Source organism: Lactuca saligna, chromosome 5 (genome assembly GCF_052625555.1).
Source record: "Lactuca saligna cultivar CGN05327 chromosome 5, ASM5262555v1, whole genome shotgun sequence".
NCBI lineage: Eukaryota > Viridiplantae > Streptophyta > Magnoliopsida > Asterales > Asteraceae > Lactuca > Lactuca saligna.
This window is the reverse complement of record NC_136421.1, coordinates 79412174-79430453: the sequence shown is the minus strand read 5'-3', so window position 1 is coordinate 79430453 and position 18280 is coordinate 79412174. Positions and strand designations below refer to the sequence as shown.

The following is an 18280-nucleotide window of genomic DNA, read 5'->3' as shown; positions in this document are numbered from 1 at the left end:
TAGTTGCGGACAAAATGACCAAATATCGTCTATGGAATAATCAAATATTAATATGAGCTTAACCAAATATAAAAAATAAAGATAAAATATTAATACGAAACTAATCAAACCTAAATAAAAGAAACCACAATTATGATAGATTATAACATATATATTTTTTATTAAAAAAAATAAGAAAAATTAATTGAATTATTATAATAATATATATATAAATAAAAAAAATAAAACATATGAATAACAGTTAATAACTCAAATTACTTATTTTAAACATTAATATAAAAAATATTTTGAATAAGAAAAAATGAAAATGATTAAAAAGTGGACGCATAACAATAACATATTCATTAAACGATAATTATATAATTTTTAATAGTTTTTTGTTTGACATACTCATAATATTCACTTATTTATTAGTGGTTTTAGTTATGGTTCCCCTTCCAAGAGCCATAATGGAAAAAGGAAAAGTTATTACATTTCATTACATAGATTTATAAGGGAAGGTAGCACTGTATTTTTTTAATCATTGTTTTAAATAATGTAAGACTTAAATTACAAGCAATGTAAAGTGTTAAGTTTTTTCGAATATAAACGAGTCATGTCGTTTGTAAACCGTGATTTATGACCACTATTTTATATATAATTAATATTTTTATATGTATTTTCACAAATTATTATATTTTATACAAATATATGAATTAAGGCGGCGTAATTGGTAAAACTCTACGATATATACTAGTTTTGGAGTTATGCCGGAGCTATAAGGAGCTTTTTAAAACTTTTGTTATAACTAATATATACAATGGTGATACGATTTACTACAATGAATATTATGATTTAGATTTTCACGAAAAATATTTTTTTAATATATTAAAATACTTCGTTAATTTTTGTTGTAAAAAAGGGCATACATATCCTAAAAAAATGTATTAAAAGACATAGAAAACAATCATAAAATGTACTTCTTTCACATTTCTAATGACATTAAACTTTTTTAGTTATATTTTACTTTTATTTTATTAAATGTTAATTAAACTCTACCACTCACAACAACATCTCTTTTTAATATTTTTGGGGTCTCTACGATCAATAACACAACGAGGGACATAGGTGCTACCACAATATTCTGAACAATCATAAGGGCTGATACAATTGGGAAAAGGACACACGGGAGGTAAGGTTACATATTTGCAATGGTCGACGTTGCATTTTTCTTGTGGATTTGCTTGAGTGCTCAAAGGAAGAAGATTACTTTGTCCTCCAACTCCTATAATAAGAAACAAAATAAAATTTCATTAAAACGAGCAATATATGTTTAAATTACAAATGATTTTTTGAAGCACTCCTTGAACTTTATTAATTAATAGGCATTAAAGTCAAAATCCATTGTTTGCCAAATTGTCATTGGGTGTAATTTAATGTATGTGAACAAGTCTTCTATCTCATTTTATCATGAATTATGGATGATGCTTGCAAATAAATTCCAGATTTAACATGAATCGAAAACATATTAAAAAAATACCAACCATAAAATCAAATAAAAAATTCTTATACACTTGAAATCCAAAAACTGTCAAAGCAATAAAACATATTTTTAGTTATAGAGATTGTTTTCTTTTTAATTAACTTTTAGAAACAAAAATGCATTTCATTAAAACAAGAAAAAGTATGTATAATTTTCAAATGGTTTTTAAAGCACTCATTGCACTTTAAATTATAGGGCATTAAAGTCAAAATCTATTGTCTGCCAAATTATGGTTGTATGTAATTTAATGTATGTCAACACGCTTTATATCTTATTCAATCTTATTTAAACATGTACTCCATATTATGGATCGATGATTTCAAGTAAATTCCAGGTTTAACAAGAATAAAAAACATATTAAAATAAAATACTAACTATAAATATGAAATCAAAGCAACTTATATTCTTAACTTCCAAAACTTGAGAAAACTACTAAAACATATTTTATTTAAAGAAACTGTTTTCTTTTTAATTAATTTTTACTATTTATACTTGTAATGTCGATTCTATCTAATAGTTGGAAAACCATGTAGATAAGTAATTTTTTTAGATTAAAATAGTACATATAATGTAAAGAATAAATCACATGATACAATTCATTAGAAGCACCACTAATCACCAAAATATATAAAATTTAGTTAAACTTTAAAGTGACAAATGAAATTATTTGTGCTAATTTAAAAATAATTAATGGACACATATTAACAATGATCGCAAATGACATATTTAAGTTGTAAATGATGAAATTGAGAGTACAAAAAAAATACGATAATTACATAAAAGAATCTCACCAAAGTAAGAAATGATGAACAATAAACATCTATATATTATTTAACATGATTGGTTCGGAAGCAAAATTTCAAGATGATTTAACATTATATATGCAACTATGTAATGCAAAGATATTCACATGACATGTATAACAAAAACACATATCTTATAAATAGAGAAGTCAATAGATTTTACGAACCTGTATTCATTAGCAACGAAAGTAATATAAAACAATTCACTGCAATACCTCTCTCCATATGTAAAATAGTATTCAAAACTTTTCACCTATGAAAATTGCGACACCTTTGGTTATATATATATATATATATATATATATATATATATATATATATATATATATATATATATATATATATATATATATATATATATATATATATATATATATATATATATATATATATATATATATATATATATAATGAGGTTAAATAAAGAATCATAATTAACAAAGAACCAAAAAACCAATCGTGAGGGTTGGAAATCATAATGATCATGGGCCAAAAAAAAAGATATACAATTTTATATTGGATGCACACACACCAGATTATATAAAAAAAAAAAAAAAAAAAAAAAAAAAAAAACCCTCTCTTTACCAACCCACATCTTTTTTTTGTTTAAAATTTTTTTTAAGCCACAATTTTTATCAAAAAAATATATATATATACCACTGTTTCCGATTTTTCGTCATCTTTCCATAGAGATCTATGTTAATATATAAAAAACGAACTTTTTTTTCAAAAAAAACCTCACTTCATTTTGTTAGTTTTTTTTAATATTTAAGTTTATTTTTTACCAAAAAAAAAAAAAAAAAAAAAACTAATTATACAAAAATTATTAATTTTTTGTACTTTATTAATAAACATCAACACAAACTTTAAAAAAAAAAAACTTCGAATAGTGTAGATTATACTGTCTACCTAAACTGTAAATATTTCAATTTTCAACATTCACGATGTGTAAAAGGCTCAATCAGTTTAGATTCACATTGTGAATCTGACTTACTATTAAGCACACTCTGAATTCGAGAAGTTAAAAAAAAAATAATAAATAAATAAGAAAAAAAAACTCGATCAATGTGGATTCACATTGTGAATCCAAACTGTAAATATTTTAATTTTCAACATTCACAATGTGAAAAAGCTCGATCATTTCAAATTCACACTATGAATCTTACTTACTATAATGCACCTTGTGAATCTGAGAAAGTTCATAATGTGAATCTGAACATGTTCACAATATGAATCTAAACAGGTTCACAATGTCAATCTAAACTGAAATAATATTTTTCTACATGAATATGAATCTATCTTTAAAAAGTACAAAAAAACATGAATTTTAATATATTTATTAATTTTTTTCATAAAAAAGTAGTTTTTGTTATAAAAAAAGTATATTTATTAATGAAGTTAGTTTTTTCCGGAAAAAAAAAGTTCGTTTTTTATTTATCATTATAGATCTCTTTAGAAAAATGACGAAAAATCATAAACAACGGTATACTCGGGTTTTTTTTTCTTATAAAAAAACATGGCCCAAATTTTTTTTAAACAAAACAAAGAAAGTAGGTTTTGTTATAATCTGGTACATGTGCGTCAATTGTAAAACTCTACAACCCTTTCTTTTTGCCGTTGATCGTTTTAAATTTTAATGCTTTAAATTGGTTTATTGGTTAATAATGGTTCTATATTGAACTATTTTATATATATATATATATATATATATATATATATATATATATATATATATATATATATATATATATATATATAGGCTCATTTGAGACGACCTAATTTTGTGACACTGTGAGACGCAATACTAGCCAATCATTTTGTAGACAAATAAATATTTTTAAAATGCAAAATAATAGAAAATTTTTGGATTTTTTTAAAAAAATATTATTTTTGACATTTATATTTTACAAAAACAATTAAAATAAAAAATAAAAAAATTATCATTTTTTTACATATTCTAATAGACTATTAGAATATCTATTATAATATTAGAATATTTTACATATCTAACAAATTTATAGTAGAATACTAAAATATTTCAACATTCTAAAAGTATCATTAGAATACTTACAATGTAATATTCTATTATGAATATTTCACGTATTTAAAAAAATAGTAATTTTTATTTATTTATTTTTTAGATCAATAAAATGACGAAAATAATAATTAAAAAATGAATTTTCTGATTTTTTTTCTTTTATTTTGCATTTTAAAATTATTTTTACATTACATCTAACGGTATCACAAAATTAGCATGGTCTTACAAATAACCTGAACATATATATATATATATATATATATATATATATATATATATATATATATATATAAAGATCACATATTCTCCTTAGCCTCTCTTGATTCTAGTAGGGACTTAACGAATAGGAGCTGGCAGATGAAACCCTAAATCCCAGGGTTTTAGCACCCTATTTAATGATCACATATTCTCCTTCGCCTCTCTTACTGCCTCTCTTGAATCCAGAAAACCCTAATTCGTGTTTGCCCTCTTTTGTGTGTGTTCTTGACCTTGAAATAAGATGCTTTGGAGTTAAGAGCTTGGAGTGCAAGAAGTTGGAGCTTGTGGCTGTTGTAGATCCGAATTCTTCTTTGGGCTTGCATCATTCTGAAGGTAACAAGTTGTTACCTTGATTCTCCTTTGAGTAGAACCCCTTATGGTTGGGTTTAGAGCCGTTTTTAGGGTTTTGGTGATTCTTTGTGTTGGGTCAAGATCTGAGGTTGCAGCCTCAGATTTGGGCTCCTTTAGCCTCTCTTTATCATAAAGTTCATTATTTTCCAAGCTATGACCTATCCCATTGCTTTAAGCCACTCCTTTTAGCTTGTTTTGGGTCATACCATCTTGCATGCACGTAAAGTTTCAAACTTTACGTGATAATCATGCCCTAGAAGCTTAGATCTGCAGTTTGGAGCCTTTGCATGATTTAAAAAGCTTCTGTATGGATGAGGGATTTAAGGTACCCGACGAGTCGCATGGTCAACTTCGCAAGTCATTTGAAGATGGTCATCGACTCGACGAGTTGGATGAACAACTCGCCAAGTCTAATGAAGATTGTCTTAGACTCGGCGAGCCTGTAGAGTGGCTCAGTGAGTTGGTTAAGGTTTTCCCAAATTGTTAGGTGTGTATAAACTTATCGAGTTGCATGCGGGAAACCTCGATGAGTGGTCTTAGAGCTTCAATCGCGAGCCTTAGGAACTTGACGATTCACTCTGGTGACTCGGTGAGCGGGCGAGTATTAAAGAAACTCGACGAGCAGCTGAGGGTATTCGATGAGTTAAGGTCAACATGGACTGTTGACCTTGACTGATGACTTTGAATTTGACCATGAGTTGCCCGTTGACTTTTGAGGATAGTTTTAGAAAGATTGGAGATTTACGAGTTTGGTTCGTATTAAATATAGGTGGTGGTGATCCGAGAGTTTGAGGATAGTTTTAGAAAGATTGGAGATTTACGAGTTTGGTTCGTGTTAGTGATCCGAGAGTTTGAGCTTATTCATGCGAGTCGATATTGCAAGGTGAGTTATCCTCACTATACTCAAGGGTCTAAGGCACCAAGGCCGGCCCTTTGGAATGTATTTGGTTATGTTATGCTAGAATGATCTGCTATATCGGTACCCTAGAGGGTAGGATAATATTATATGATATGTGGTATGAATTGTTAGATCAGTATCCTAGTAGATAGGATGATATGTTGAGCTATGTGGTAGGATTTGTTAGATCAATATTGTCTGTACACTGTTATGTGATCATCTGTTATATGTGCACATGTCTTTTTGGTGGTTGAGATTTATCTGCTTCGTGCGGAGGCCAATAGACCGGGGTATTCCAACCTGTTGGTTGAGAGCCTAGGGTATTCCATCCCGAGGATGATTGGACCCATAGTATGTTGGCATTCCAACCTGGTGGTTGAGGGCCTAGGGTATTCCAACCCGATGGTTGGCTGGACCTATTATATACTATGTTTATGATAATATGTATATTTATGAGTATGGGTATTTTGGGGGAACTCACTAAGCTTTGGGGCTTACAGTTTCAGTTTATTGTTTCAGGTACTTCAGGGGATCAAGGCAAGGCAAATGCGTGATCGTACCGCTCCTCACATTTTGATATGTATTCTGGGAAAACTCTAATTAAGTGATTAAGTGTTGGGATTATTAGATTGCGTCATGGGCTCGGTCCTTAGCCCAGTTTTGATTGTCGGTATTGGGCTTGTCCAACCGTGCATATTTTGTTCTAAGGTTTAGTATATAAGCTGCATGCATGCAGTCTTTGTAGTTAACGCTTTTATAATTTTTCTCTTTGAGTTTTGTAAACCCTAGCTCGCCTCTACAGCGGAAGTTCTTTGTCGAGCTTTACTGAGGCGTGACTTTATTGAATCATAAGCATACATTTGATTCTATTATGTGTTCATTCATTTACTGTATTTGTCTTGTTTGATTTTCATAATCATACATGTGAAAGATCTAATCGATCTAGTGTTTAATTCTCATCAATTGGTATCAGAGTAGGAGACTGTGTAATTCATACACATCTCTTCTGTCGAAGAAGTTATTAGGGTTTTTAATTCCGCATTGATTGATATTAATTGAGTCGTCATTCCATATTGACGTATCTCATTAACTGTTGATCTAACCCTAACGATATATTACAAGTCTGATCTTTTACAGGTAATCGATCAAAAGTCATTACAATGTCCATGGACGATTCACAAGCCAATCCAATCAACTTGTCCAACAGCATTGGTTTGACAACAAGGATACCAATCTTGTATACACATGACTATGAAGTTTGGACGCATCACTTCGAAGATTATGTGATTGGATCGGAGGATAATGGATACTTGATCTGGGAAGCGATCACTGTTGGCCCATTTGCTCACTCAAGCACTTCTATGATTGTCAAAACTCAGAAGGAGTACAATTAACTTGTTAACGATGTCAAAGATATTCCTCATGACGAGAAGGAAAAGTTTCAACGCAACATCAAATCCCTAAGGATGATTATGTTTGCGCTGCAGTCATATACGTTTCGTTTGGTAAGTTCTTGTGCCATGACTTAAGAGATCTGGGACAGATTAAAAGAATTGTATTCCACTGATGAAGATTTGGAACATTCAATTCAAACTCTCTTGTTGTCCGAATTTTGAGACTTTAAGCAGAAGCCTGAAGAGAAACTTGTTCAAGCCTTTGATCGCTTCAATCATCTTTTAAGTAAGATGATAAAGCATGGGATCGAAAGGAAAGTTATCGAACAAAAGGTTACTTTTATGAACGGTCTCAGATCCGAATGGATGGCTATTGTATCTAAAGTTAAAGCTCATGAACATTTCAAGTCATATTCTCTGGCAAAACTAGTGGGTATTTTGAAATCCCATGAAAGTGCACTATCTAAGGAAATGAACGTGGTTTCCAGTCTGGGTTCTTTAGCTCTTGTCTCTAAAGGAAAAAGCTCGATTGAAGAAGAAGAGGAATTGGATCTTGCCAATTATGATCTAACCGGTGAAGAATATGCCTTGATGGTGTCTAATCCTAGAAAATTTATTAAGAAGAAATTCCCAGCCAACAAGAACCGAAACTGGCAGGGTAGTTACAACGCTAAAAAGATCAAGGAGGAACCGAAGATGGTGTTAAAGTCTAAAGAATCAAAGAAAGAAGCAAAAGTTGGAGGAGACTCAGAATTCGACTGCCATTACTGTGGAGGCAAGAACCATTATGCAAAAGATTGTATGCTGAGAAAGAGAGAAGAAAAGATAAATGAAGAAGACAAGGAAGTGAGCCTCCTAAGAAGATTAGAGGAAATCAAGAAAAGAAAGTCTGCTGCTAACAATACTACCATGAATGCTTTAATTGTGCAGGATACAGACAACTGTGATGAATTCGGTGGTGCGGAAGTTTGGTCCACAGAGTCAGAGGATGAAGAAGTCAGGAAGCCCACTCATGGGAAGGCTATGCTGGTAAAAACAGGAAGGTGCTTTGTGGTGACCGAAGGTGTGTCTCAAATGAGAGGATACACTACCGATGGGGGAATAGAAGATGAGAAAGTATGAGAGGACAGGTGTTTCACTGCTAAACTTGTCAGTGCATAGATCAACGAATGTGATGAGTTGATCAAGAAGGTACAAAATATTCTTGCCTCTCTAAAAATACTCGTTACTAACTATGAAAAGGAATTAAATAACTTGAAATCTAAATTTTCAAGCATAAGTAGCAGTCTCACCTAAACCTGTGTCACAAATTCTAACGTAACTGATCAAATCAGCAGGATTTCATCAAAGAGTGAGGAAAGGAGAATGTGGATCGAGAAAAAGGAGAAGTAGTAGATTAGGTTTAAGGATGATTCAATTTATTTACAAAGAGACAATCTTAAACTTCTTAAACAGCGAAATGTGTTTTGTTTAATTGCTAAAATACTTTATTTTAACAACACTCAGTTGCATCTTGATTGTGAAATAGGAAAGAAGATACATCGCATGATTTTACCCTTCCTTGAGTTACAGGAGGATGAAATCGATGTTGAAGCCTACAACTGTGAAAGTGTTGTATCTTCTAACGAGGTTTCTCCAGCATATAAAATAGTTCTGGACAAAATTGAAACATACATAAAGTCCAAAGACCACAAGGACATGCTCAAAATTCTGTTAGACGAAAATGATAGATTGAAATTAAGAACCGAAACTATACAGAAATTTGACTTTTTGAATGCCAAATTAAGTTCAAAAAATAAAATTGATGTTGAAAATGCATCTGAACTTAATGAGGATGATGATCTGAGTGAAATCTCTGTAGAGGATGTGGTGGACTGTTCAAAATCTGTTAAAAGCGAACCTAAGTCATGCAAAAATCTGATTTCTGAAAACTCTGTTGAGTTTGCTCGCTCGTCTACTGAAAAAACCAAAGTTCTCAAAGCTAAAGCTATTGTGTACCAAAAGGTACAAACCACTACAAATCAAGTCTACACAGTTCCGGGTGTCACTCCACAACAAAGTGCAGAAGTGACAACTATGGTGGAAGAAGACAATGTTGGCGGATGTGACGAGTTTTTCTGGCAGCCCCAATAGACAACGCTAACGAGACTAAGGGCCTATCTCAAAAAACCTCATGGAGAGTGAAAGGTAGATATGTACCCGGACCTCTAAATAAGCCTACAAGATATGATGTGCTAAGCACAAGTGGAACCAAAACTTCAACGGGCGAACCTATGCAAACCACTAGCGAAACATCCTCAAAAAAGAGTGACAACTATATTCCTGCTTCAAGGAAAAAGGCTAACATCCATAGGAATCCAAAATAGGTGGCTGATCAAAAACACAAACGAAATATGAGATACAAGAAGAATCTCTCAGAAAGGAAACAGTTTTTGAGATCGCAAAATCCACACTATGTAAGGATTGAAAAGGAGCACAAATCCCAAGAGGAATCAAGGAACAGAAAGGGTTATTTCGATCCCACACCCGAATGGAACCGAAAGAATAGTTTTGGTTCTCATGACAATATCAACCGAAAGGTTGGTTTCGGTCCTTCGACCGAAAGTAACCGAAAGGGCGGTTTCGGTCCGACGACCGATAGGAACCAAAAGGAGAGCTTCGGTCCTCCATCCTATAACAACCGAAAGAGCGGTTTCGGTCCTCCACCCAACAACAACCGAAAGAGAGGTTTCGGTCCTCCATCCTATAACAACCAAAAGAGCGCTTTCGGTCCTCCACCCAACAGCAACTGAAAGAGCGGTTTCGGTCCCCCATGTAATAACAACCGAAAGATCAGTTTCGGTTGTCATCCCTCCATGTTTAGTCAAACAAACAGAAGATCCAATGACACTTTTAAACCCAAAACCTCTAATTCTAGTTTTCTTTTGTCAAAAGATTTAAAGGGAAAAGGAAAGCTCTTTCCAGAAGATAACAAGCGTCCAAAAGAGATCCAAAAGAAGGCTGACGTCAACACCACAAATCCCAAACCCACTGAATCTATACCAACCAAAATTAAATCTTTCATCATAAAAAGAAGAGATGAAACAACTTTAATTAAACGTACTTACTAGGTTGATATTTCTCTTACTATTCCATGTTCTGTAAAAGGCTCACGAGGACCCAAGAAACTTTGGGTTCCTAAATCTGCTTAAATTTTTTGCAGGTTATTCGTGACGAGTAGTTCGACGAAGAATGGTACATTGATAGTGGCTGCTCTCGTCACATGACAGGGAGGAAGGAAGAATTAAGGGAGTTTTGATCTCTTAAGGATGGTGGCATTGTGAAATACGACAACAACTCATTTGGTACTATCAAAGGCTATGGAATGATCACTAATGGCGAGTTCTCTATAAGAAAAGTGGCTTATGTTGAAGGGCTCCAACACAACCTTATCAGCGTATCTCAGCTGGTAGTTGGCACTGGATTCAAAGTATCATTTGATGATGAAGGCTCAGAGATTGTCGAGAAGAAATCTGATAACGTTCTGTTGAATTCACAACGAAAGGGGGAAATGTACCCTTTGAATCTCAATCCCATTCGAAGCAAACCAACCGTTTGCTTACTCACTAAAGCTCACTCAGATGAAAGTTGGTTATGGCATCGAAGACTCTCTCATCTAAATTTCAAGGATATTAACAAGTTGGTTTTGGGTGATCATGTTCGAGGACTTCCAGTTCTAAAATTTGATAAGGAACATCTTTGTACAGCATGTGAAATGGGAAATCAGAGTAGGCAAATTCATTCTTCTATTATCAATACTAACGTGATAGAACCATTGGAGTTGTTACATGTTGACTTGTGTGGTCCCTTGTCCATTGAATGCATTAGGGGAAACAAATACATTCTAGTTATAGTGGAAGATTTCTCTCGTTTCACATGGGAGTTCTTCTTAAAGCAAAAATCTGAAGCTACTCCAAAGCTTAAGCTCTTCATAAAACAGGTCGAGACTCAACTAAGGAAAGTTGTTCGTAACGTGAGAAGCGACAATGGTCTGGAATTCAAGAACAGAGATTTTGAAGACTTTCTTGTTGAGAAGGGAACGACTCACAACTTCTCAGCCCCATACACTCCACATCAGAATGGTATCGTTGAAAGATGAAACCGATCTCTATATGAAGTAGCTCGCACATTGCTATGATTCGCCTCCTTGCCGCTGTATTTTTGGGCTGATGCAATTGCTGCTGCTTGTTATACTCAAAACAGATCATATTTGAACAAGCGATTCTCTATCACTCCCTACAAGATCTTGAACAATCGTAAACTGAATGTGAAATTCTTTCATGCGTTCGATTCAAGATGCTTCGTGTTCAACTCCAGAGAGAATTGAAACAAGTTTGATGCTAGGGCTGATGAAGGAATTTTCTTAGGCTACTCCATGAATTCCAAGGCGTATAGAGTTCTCAATAAGTGCTCAAAGAATATTGAAGAAACATACTATGTCACCTTTGACGATAGTTATGTTAAGAAGATGAAATCAACAAAAGGTGCAACGCAAGAGATCTTTCCAAAGAATTGTCAAGTCACGACCTCTATCTCAAATCTTTTTGAGCAATACTTGCTTTTGTTTGATGAGCCTGAAAATGCAATTAACTCTGAATCAACGACAAACGACAACAAACTTGATAATCTAAAACAAATTATTGACGATGCTGCTCAAAATATGATTGATGATCAATCCAAAGAAACCGAAAGGCCAGAAGCAAGCGAACCTTCAAGTGACTGTCCTAATGTCCACGGTTCCATCTCTTTATCATGATCAAGGTTCATCGTTCCAGGGGCAGAGCTCATCGTCTCGTTCTTCAATCTCTTCTGAGAGTCGAATCAAAGAAGGGAACACCAATCCAGGTACCGAACAGGCGTCATTCTTCGAGGGGGAGAACACTAATGTCAATGATGATGACATTTTATTTGCATTAGAAGAAGAAATAAATGCAGAGTTGGATCCCACTTATGATCCAAATTACCCACCTCTTATCAAATGGACCAAAGATCACGCTCAAAGTCAAATTATCGGATATTCTTCAGAAAAGGTGTTAACTCGATCTCAAATCAAAGCGAAATAAGATGCACTCTTTTCTCAAGTAGAGTTTTGCAAGTTCAACTCCTTTGTCTCCAAAGTCGAACTGAAGACCGTTAACTCTGCACTTGATCATTCAGATTGGGTTCAAGCTATGCAAGATGAGTTAAATGAGTTTGAAAGAAACAAAGTATGGCATCCTATTCCAACTCCAAAGGATGCTTCGGTTGTCGGTCTTAAATGGGTATTCAGAAACAAGATGGACAAGGAGGGAAATGTCATATGTAACAAAGCGCGAATGGTGGTCAAAGGCTACTGTTAGGAAGAAGGCATTGATTATGAAGAGACCTTCGCTCTAGTTGCAAGATTAGAGTTTGTTCGTATATTTCTTGCCTATGCAGCTCACAAGAACTTTGAAGTCTATCAGATGGACGTCAAATGTGCCTTTCTCAACGAGGAAATTGAAGAGACTATATATGTTGAGCAACCACCATGTTTCATGAACGAAAAGTATCAAAATCATTGTTACGTCCTTGACAAAGCAGTATATGGCTTAAAACAAGCTCCCAGAGCATGGTATGAAACTCTGACTCGATTCTTAAAAATGTCTAAATTCAAATAAGGTTTGGTTGACCCAACCTTTTTTCGTAAGAGAGAAGGTAACCAACTTATGATAGTCCAAATTTATGTTGATGACATCATCTTTGGCTCCACGAATTCTAGCTTAACAACTGAATTCAGGAAGTTGATGGAAACTAAAATTGAGATGAGCTCAATGGGTCCAATTAACTTTTTCCTTGGATTAAATATTAGACAGGGCCCCGAAGGTATTTTTATTAATCAAGAGGCATACACCAAGACTCTATTGACTAAGTTTGGTATGATGGGTGACTCCAAAGTTAAAGTGCCAATGGCCTTTGGGACAAAGCTTACACCCTCACTGGAAAAGCCAGCTGCAGATATGACGTTATACCGTCAAATGATCGGTTGTTTAATGTATCTCACAGCCAGCAGACCTGACATCATGTTTTCAGTCTGTTACTGTGTAAGATTTCAAGCCAACCCATGTAAACCTCATCTACAAGCCGTGAAAAACATCTTTCTCTATCTGAAGCGAACCTCCTCTCTCGGTCTGTGGTATCCATCCAACTCAGGATTCTTTGTTCAAGCATTCTCAGATGCTGACTTAGGTGGCTGTGGTCTAGATCGTAAGAGCACCATTGGAGGATGTCAATTTCTAGATGGAAAATTGGTTAGTTGGCAATTGAAGAAACAAACTTGTGTTTCTCTCTCCACTGCAGAAGTTGAATACATTGCTGCAGCATCATGCACATCTCAAGTGGTATGGATACAAAGTCAGCTTAGGGATTACGGGATAAATATGAAGAAAATACCACTATATTGCGACTCTGAAAGCGCAATTAGGATTTATCACAACCCAGTGCAACACTCGAAGACCAAGCATATAACACTGAGGTTTCACTTTATCAAAGATCACGTCAAAGATGGCAACGTAGAAATCCATTTCGTTAGAACAACTGATCAACTGGCTGATATATTCACTAAGGATTTACCTGAAGCAAGCTTCAACAAGATTCTACAAGGCCTAGGTCTGATGGAAGCAGAATCAGTGCCCAAATCGCCTTCACTTCAATAAAGGTTAGAAGCGAAATAGAGCAAACCGAAATGAACCGAACGTTCGGTCTATTTCGGGTTCGGCTCAACCAAGAACCGAAATGAACCAAACATTCGGTCTATTTCGGGTTCGGTCCTTCTGAACTTATTCGCTTCTTTTTGCTTCCAAGGAATTTGGGTTGTATTCATCTGTACACTCCTTTTAATTCTATTTTATTCATAAAAACCAAAAATATTTTTTCTCTTTCGTTCAATTAAATAACTTTCGCAAAATACAAAATATATTTTTTTATTTATTTTATTTTATTTTTAATTTTATTTTTAATCTAATACTTTTCTTTGTATAAGTGTAATTCTCGATGGTGGAGCTCAAGCAGGTATATGTATTTTATTTTATCCCATTAGTTAGGTGTCCCTAGAAGCATGCTGCTGTATGTTGACTAAAGCCTAGAAAGATTTTGAGTGAACCCTTAATAACATGATATATACAAATCATGTTTTCCCAATTCAGGCTGTACTATTCACTCTAATCATGAGCTACCTTACTATACTCATATTGAGTTTAGAGTTTTCTGCTTGGTCACTCTTTTTCTTTAAAGCAGAGGTACATTCGCTTCTTATACCATCTCCACAAATTTTCTCCATTATACTTCGTGTCACCAATATAACCCTTGAGACTCTTAGCATTTACCACTGAGGTTTATGGTTATACAAAATCTGTGTTAATGATCTTAGTCTCATGCCACTATGTACTAAGTGAAACCCACAATTCAACACCACAAATGAATTGACGGTGAATTCTCATATTCAAGAGCTTACGTGTTACCTAATGAAATCTCTTTTTATTTTTAAGTGATCTTTTATGAATTTGTCTAAAACCAAGGCTTTTCTTCCCTTAAAGATCTAATTTTTTTTTGAGATTTCTATAATTTCTTTTGTTACTATAAAAGATATCCTACCTACTTGTTAAACATATCAAAATGATCTCACAAGTACTTCATTCAGTTTCGATCTCATGTCGAGTATCGAAATTATGAATTGAAGCGAAAGCCACCCTTTATAACCTTCAAAAGATGCCTTTCAATACTTCTTAACAAGTTATTGATCGTTATTTAATGGGAAACCAAGCAAGCACTTCAATGTCTTTCTTGACTTTGAAGAAAGTAATTCGTGCCCAAAATCCATTGTTTTATGTCTATTTAAGGCATCACAGATTATCCCAATACATTTTCTTTATTTCTTTACGTTTCACACTTTATGCACGAAAATTTTAATTTTCCACACTCTGGTTCTTTTAATGGGGTTCAATAAAGCATCATAGGCAATGAAAATTCAAATGTTTTAGGAGTGACGATTGGGATAAAGTGGAAGCTGACTCACCGTTTATCTAATCGGTTTGGTGATTTGAAAAAGGAAAATTTATGGAATGGCGTGCCAAAAAGGAAATGTCCTTTCTCTTTCCTGCGTCATCATCGGTATGCCAACCATTCATCTGTCAAGTCAGGCGCTATTTGTTTTGGATTTCTCTTTCAAAAAAAAAAAAAGAATGATCCTCCTTCAGAATCTGAGAGCGAAAGCTCTGATGATGAGGCTCCGGGCCGAGGTGAAACTCCGCCTCACTCCCCTACCCCAGAAATTCCAGTTCTCTCTCACCCTCCTTCACCTCCACTTGTAACCATCCCAATATCTATCCCTCCCATTTTTCCCATTCCAACTACTCAACCATTCACTACAATTCCTATCCTTACTCCCATATTCACAGACACTACCACCACCACTACCACAACAAGTGCTCATTCTACCGGCCCCACTACACCAGTAACAACCAAACCACCTGTCACAACCGAACCACTGTCACAACCGAACCTCCAGTCACAACCAAACCCTTATCTCCCACTCAATCCACAGAAACAACCCCTATTATGGGTGGTGAGGACTTGGAATTTTATTCCACGTATTTTAGTCCTTACCGTGTCCAGAGTGACGATGATGATGATGCGCCTGTTACAAAGCTTCATCTCAAGGCAGTGAACGAAAAGCTTGATCAACTACTCTCATCCTCTTCCTCCGGAGCTCACTCTGAAGATGCTTTAAAGGCCTTGTTCTCGTCTATTGTTAAAGAACACAGTGTCTCACTATCTGCTGTAGAAAAAGCCATTGAAGCCTTTACTTCACAGTGTCAACAAGATTCACTTGCTGTTGATGCTTCTACTAAGGAGTGCAAGGAAGCGACTGCAAAAGTCGATAAACTAGTCTCTGAAGCATAACTGTTTTTAAATTCCTTGCAGGCAGCTGCTAAGAAGAATGCTCAAACCGTCAACGCTTCAGTGGATAATCTTCAACGATCCCTTCAGTCTGAAAGATCCAACCTTGAAGCTACACTCTAAGCGATTGAAGCTGCACACGCGTCTCTACATGCTGTAACGGTTGGCACCGCCTGAGCTGTCGTCATAGCTACAGGAACTTCTGGGCAAGCATTTCATTCGACCTAGCATTTTTCCATGGGGAGCATCGATTCTCTTTGTTAGGAAGAAGGACGAATTGCACCAGATGTGCACTGACTATAGGGTGTTGAACAAGTTGACGGTAAAGAACCGTTATCTACTTTAGAGGATAAACGATCACTTTGATCAGTTGCAGGGTGCATCTTGGTTCTCCAAGCTTGACTTGAGGTCGAGGTATCACCAGGTCCGGGTTAGAGATAAGGAAATGGAGAAGACCGCGTTTCAAACTTGTTATGGTCATTACGAGTTCGTGGTGATGCCCTTTGGGCTCACCAACATGCTGATAGTGTTCATGGATCTGATGAATCGGGTCTGCAGACCGATGCTTGATCACCCAGTCATAGTGTTTATAGATGATATTTTGGTGTATTCCAAGACCATAGAGCAGCATGACGAGCACCTCAGGGAGTTGTTGGAAGTTTTGAGATGAGAACGACTATATAACAAGTTCTTGAAGTGTGAGTTTTCGTTACGAGAGGTCCAGTTCCTCGGATATCTTGTTAACCAGGAGAGGATTTTGTTCGATCCGGCCAAAATCAAGGCAATTATGCAGTAGGAGGTTCCGAGGTTGTAACATCCCGGATCCCCAGGTATCTTCATTTCATATATTTTTGTCATTATGTGAGGGGACTCGGCGAGTTGGAGGTCGAACTCGCCGAGTCGGGTCGCGGTTTTGAGCGGGGGTTCGCGTCCGGACTCGGCGAGTCCGCGATGTTTAATGAAACCCTAATTTCCCGGCCCTAAGCCCTATTTAAAGGACCTTATGGCCCTCATATGCGGCCACCTTGAACCCTAAGAGCCCCCATACGTCTGTGAGCCCTTGTGAGAGTGTTTGGAGGCTTTTTGTTCATTATTTTGTGGGATATTGCAAGGAAAGGAGGGAGAGGATCAAGCTTGAAGTGTTGGGGAGCTTGGATCTGTTGCTACTTCACCAAGGGAGTCTTCTTGAGGTAATTTTCAAAGACAAACTTCGTGTTTTGTGTTGATGTGCCAAATCTAGGGTTTCTTCTTGCATTTCTTGGCTTGAATTAAAAGTATGAGAGGTCCCATGAAGATATGGAACCTAGATCTGGACTTTAGCAGGTCCAGGAGACCCCTTATGACAAGCTTTATGTCCATTCTTTTGAGTTAGAAGCTAAACTTGCCATATTAGAGGTTGTTTCTTCAAAATAAGCCTTGTATGCATTGCATGGCAACCAAGACCGATACTTTACGTGACAAATAAGCTTGGGAAGGCCAGATCTATGCATGTATGGAACGGATCTGACCGCAAAAGCTAGTTTTAGCTGGTGCATGGCATGGACTCGACGAGTCCGAAGAACAAACTCGATGAGTCGCTTGAAGATTGTCCCTGAGACCATCCTGTGTGTAGTCCGGACCGAGTTGAGGGCGACTCAGTGAGTCGCAGAGAGTTGGAAAGGTTTTGAACAGGTGGACCGAGTCAGGTTGGGACTCGCCGAGTTGACCTTCGACTCGGCGAGTTGAGTCGTGGTGGCCCTGTGATTCAGGCCCAGGGGGAACTCGTCGAGTCGGGGGAGTACTCGACGAGTCAAAAGGGGAAAACCTTGATAGTTGAATAAAATGCGTAGACTCGCCGAGTCTGGTCCAAATTGATTAAAGACAATTGACCAAGTCAACATGTGTTGACTTGATAAGGATGGCCCACCTTTGTGGTACAAGTAATAATTATAGATTTATAATATCATAGGAGGATTACAGCTCGAGGGTTCGAGCTTGAGTGATTTCAGGATTCACGATTAGCGACTTAGCGAGGCATACGAGGTGAGTCTTCTCACTATACTGCACCCGGAAGGGTTTTGA

The 18280-nt window shown here is 35.6% G+C and overlaps 2 protein-coding genes across 2 annotated transcripts; both read left to right on the top strand.

Moving 5' to 3' along the window:
- Window positions 1-11678: 11678 nt before the first annotated feature.
- LOC145045461 (uncharacterized) lies at window positions 11679-12366 on the top strand. The gene is made up of 2 exons (XM_078993784.1): window positions 11679-12018; window positions 12065-12366. The coding sequence occupies exons 1-2, from the start codon at window positions 11679-11681 to the stop codon at window positions 12364-12366; spliced, it is 642 nt and encodes a 213-aa protein (XP_078849910.1).
- An 864-nt stretch (window positions 12367-13230) lies between these two features.
- LOC145045460 (secreted RxLR effector protein 161-like) lies at window positions 13231-13977 on the top strand. The gene has a single exon (XM_078993783.1). It carries the CDS (start codon window positions 13231-13233, stop codon window positions 13975-13977), a length of 747 nt encoding a protein of 248 aa, XP_078849909.1.
- Window positions 13978-18280: the final 4303 nt, after the last annotated feature.

Coding starts and splice junctions, on each gene's coding strand:
- LOC145045461 (XM_078993784.1), top strand. CDS start 11,679: ATGAATTCCAAGGCGTATAGAGTTCTCAATAAGTGCTCAAAGAATATT. Junction 12,019..12,064: donor AGAAGCAAGCGAACCTTCAA/GTGACTGTCCTA, acceptor ATCATGATCAAG/GTTCATCGTTCCAGGGGCAG.
- LOC145045460 (XM_078993783.1), top strand. CDS start 13,231: ATGGCCTTTGGGACAAAGCTTACACCCTCACTGGAAAAGCCAGCTGCA.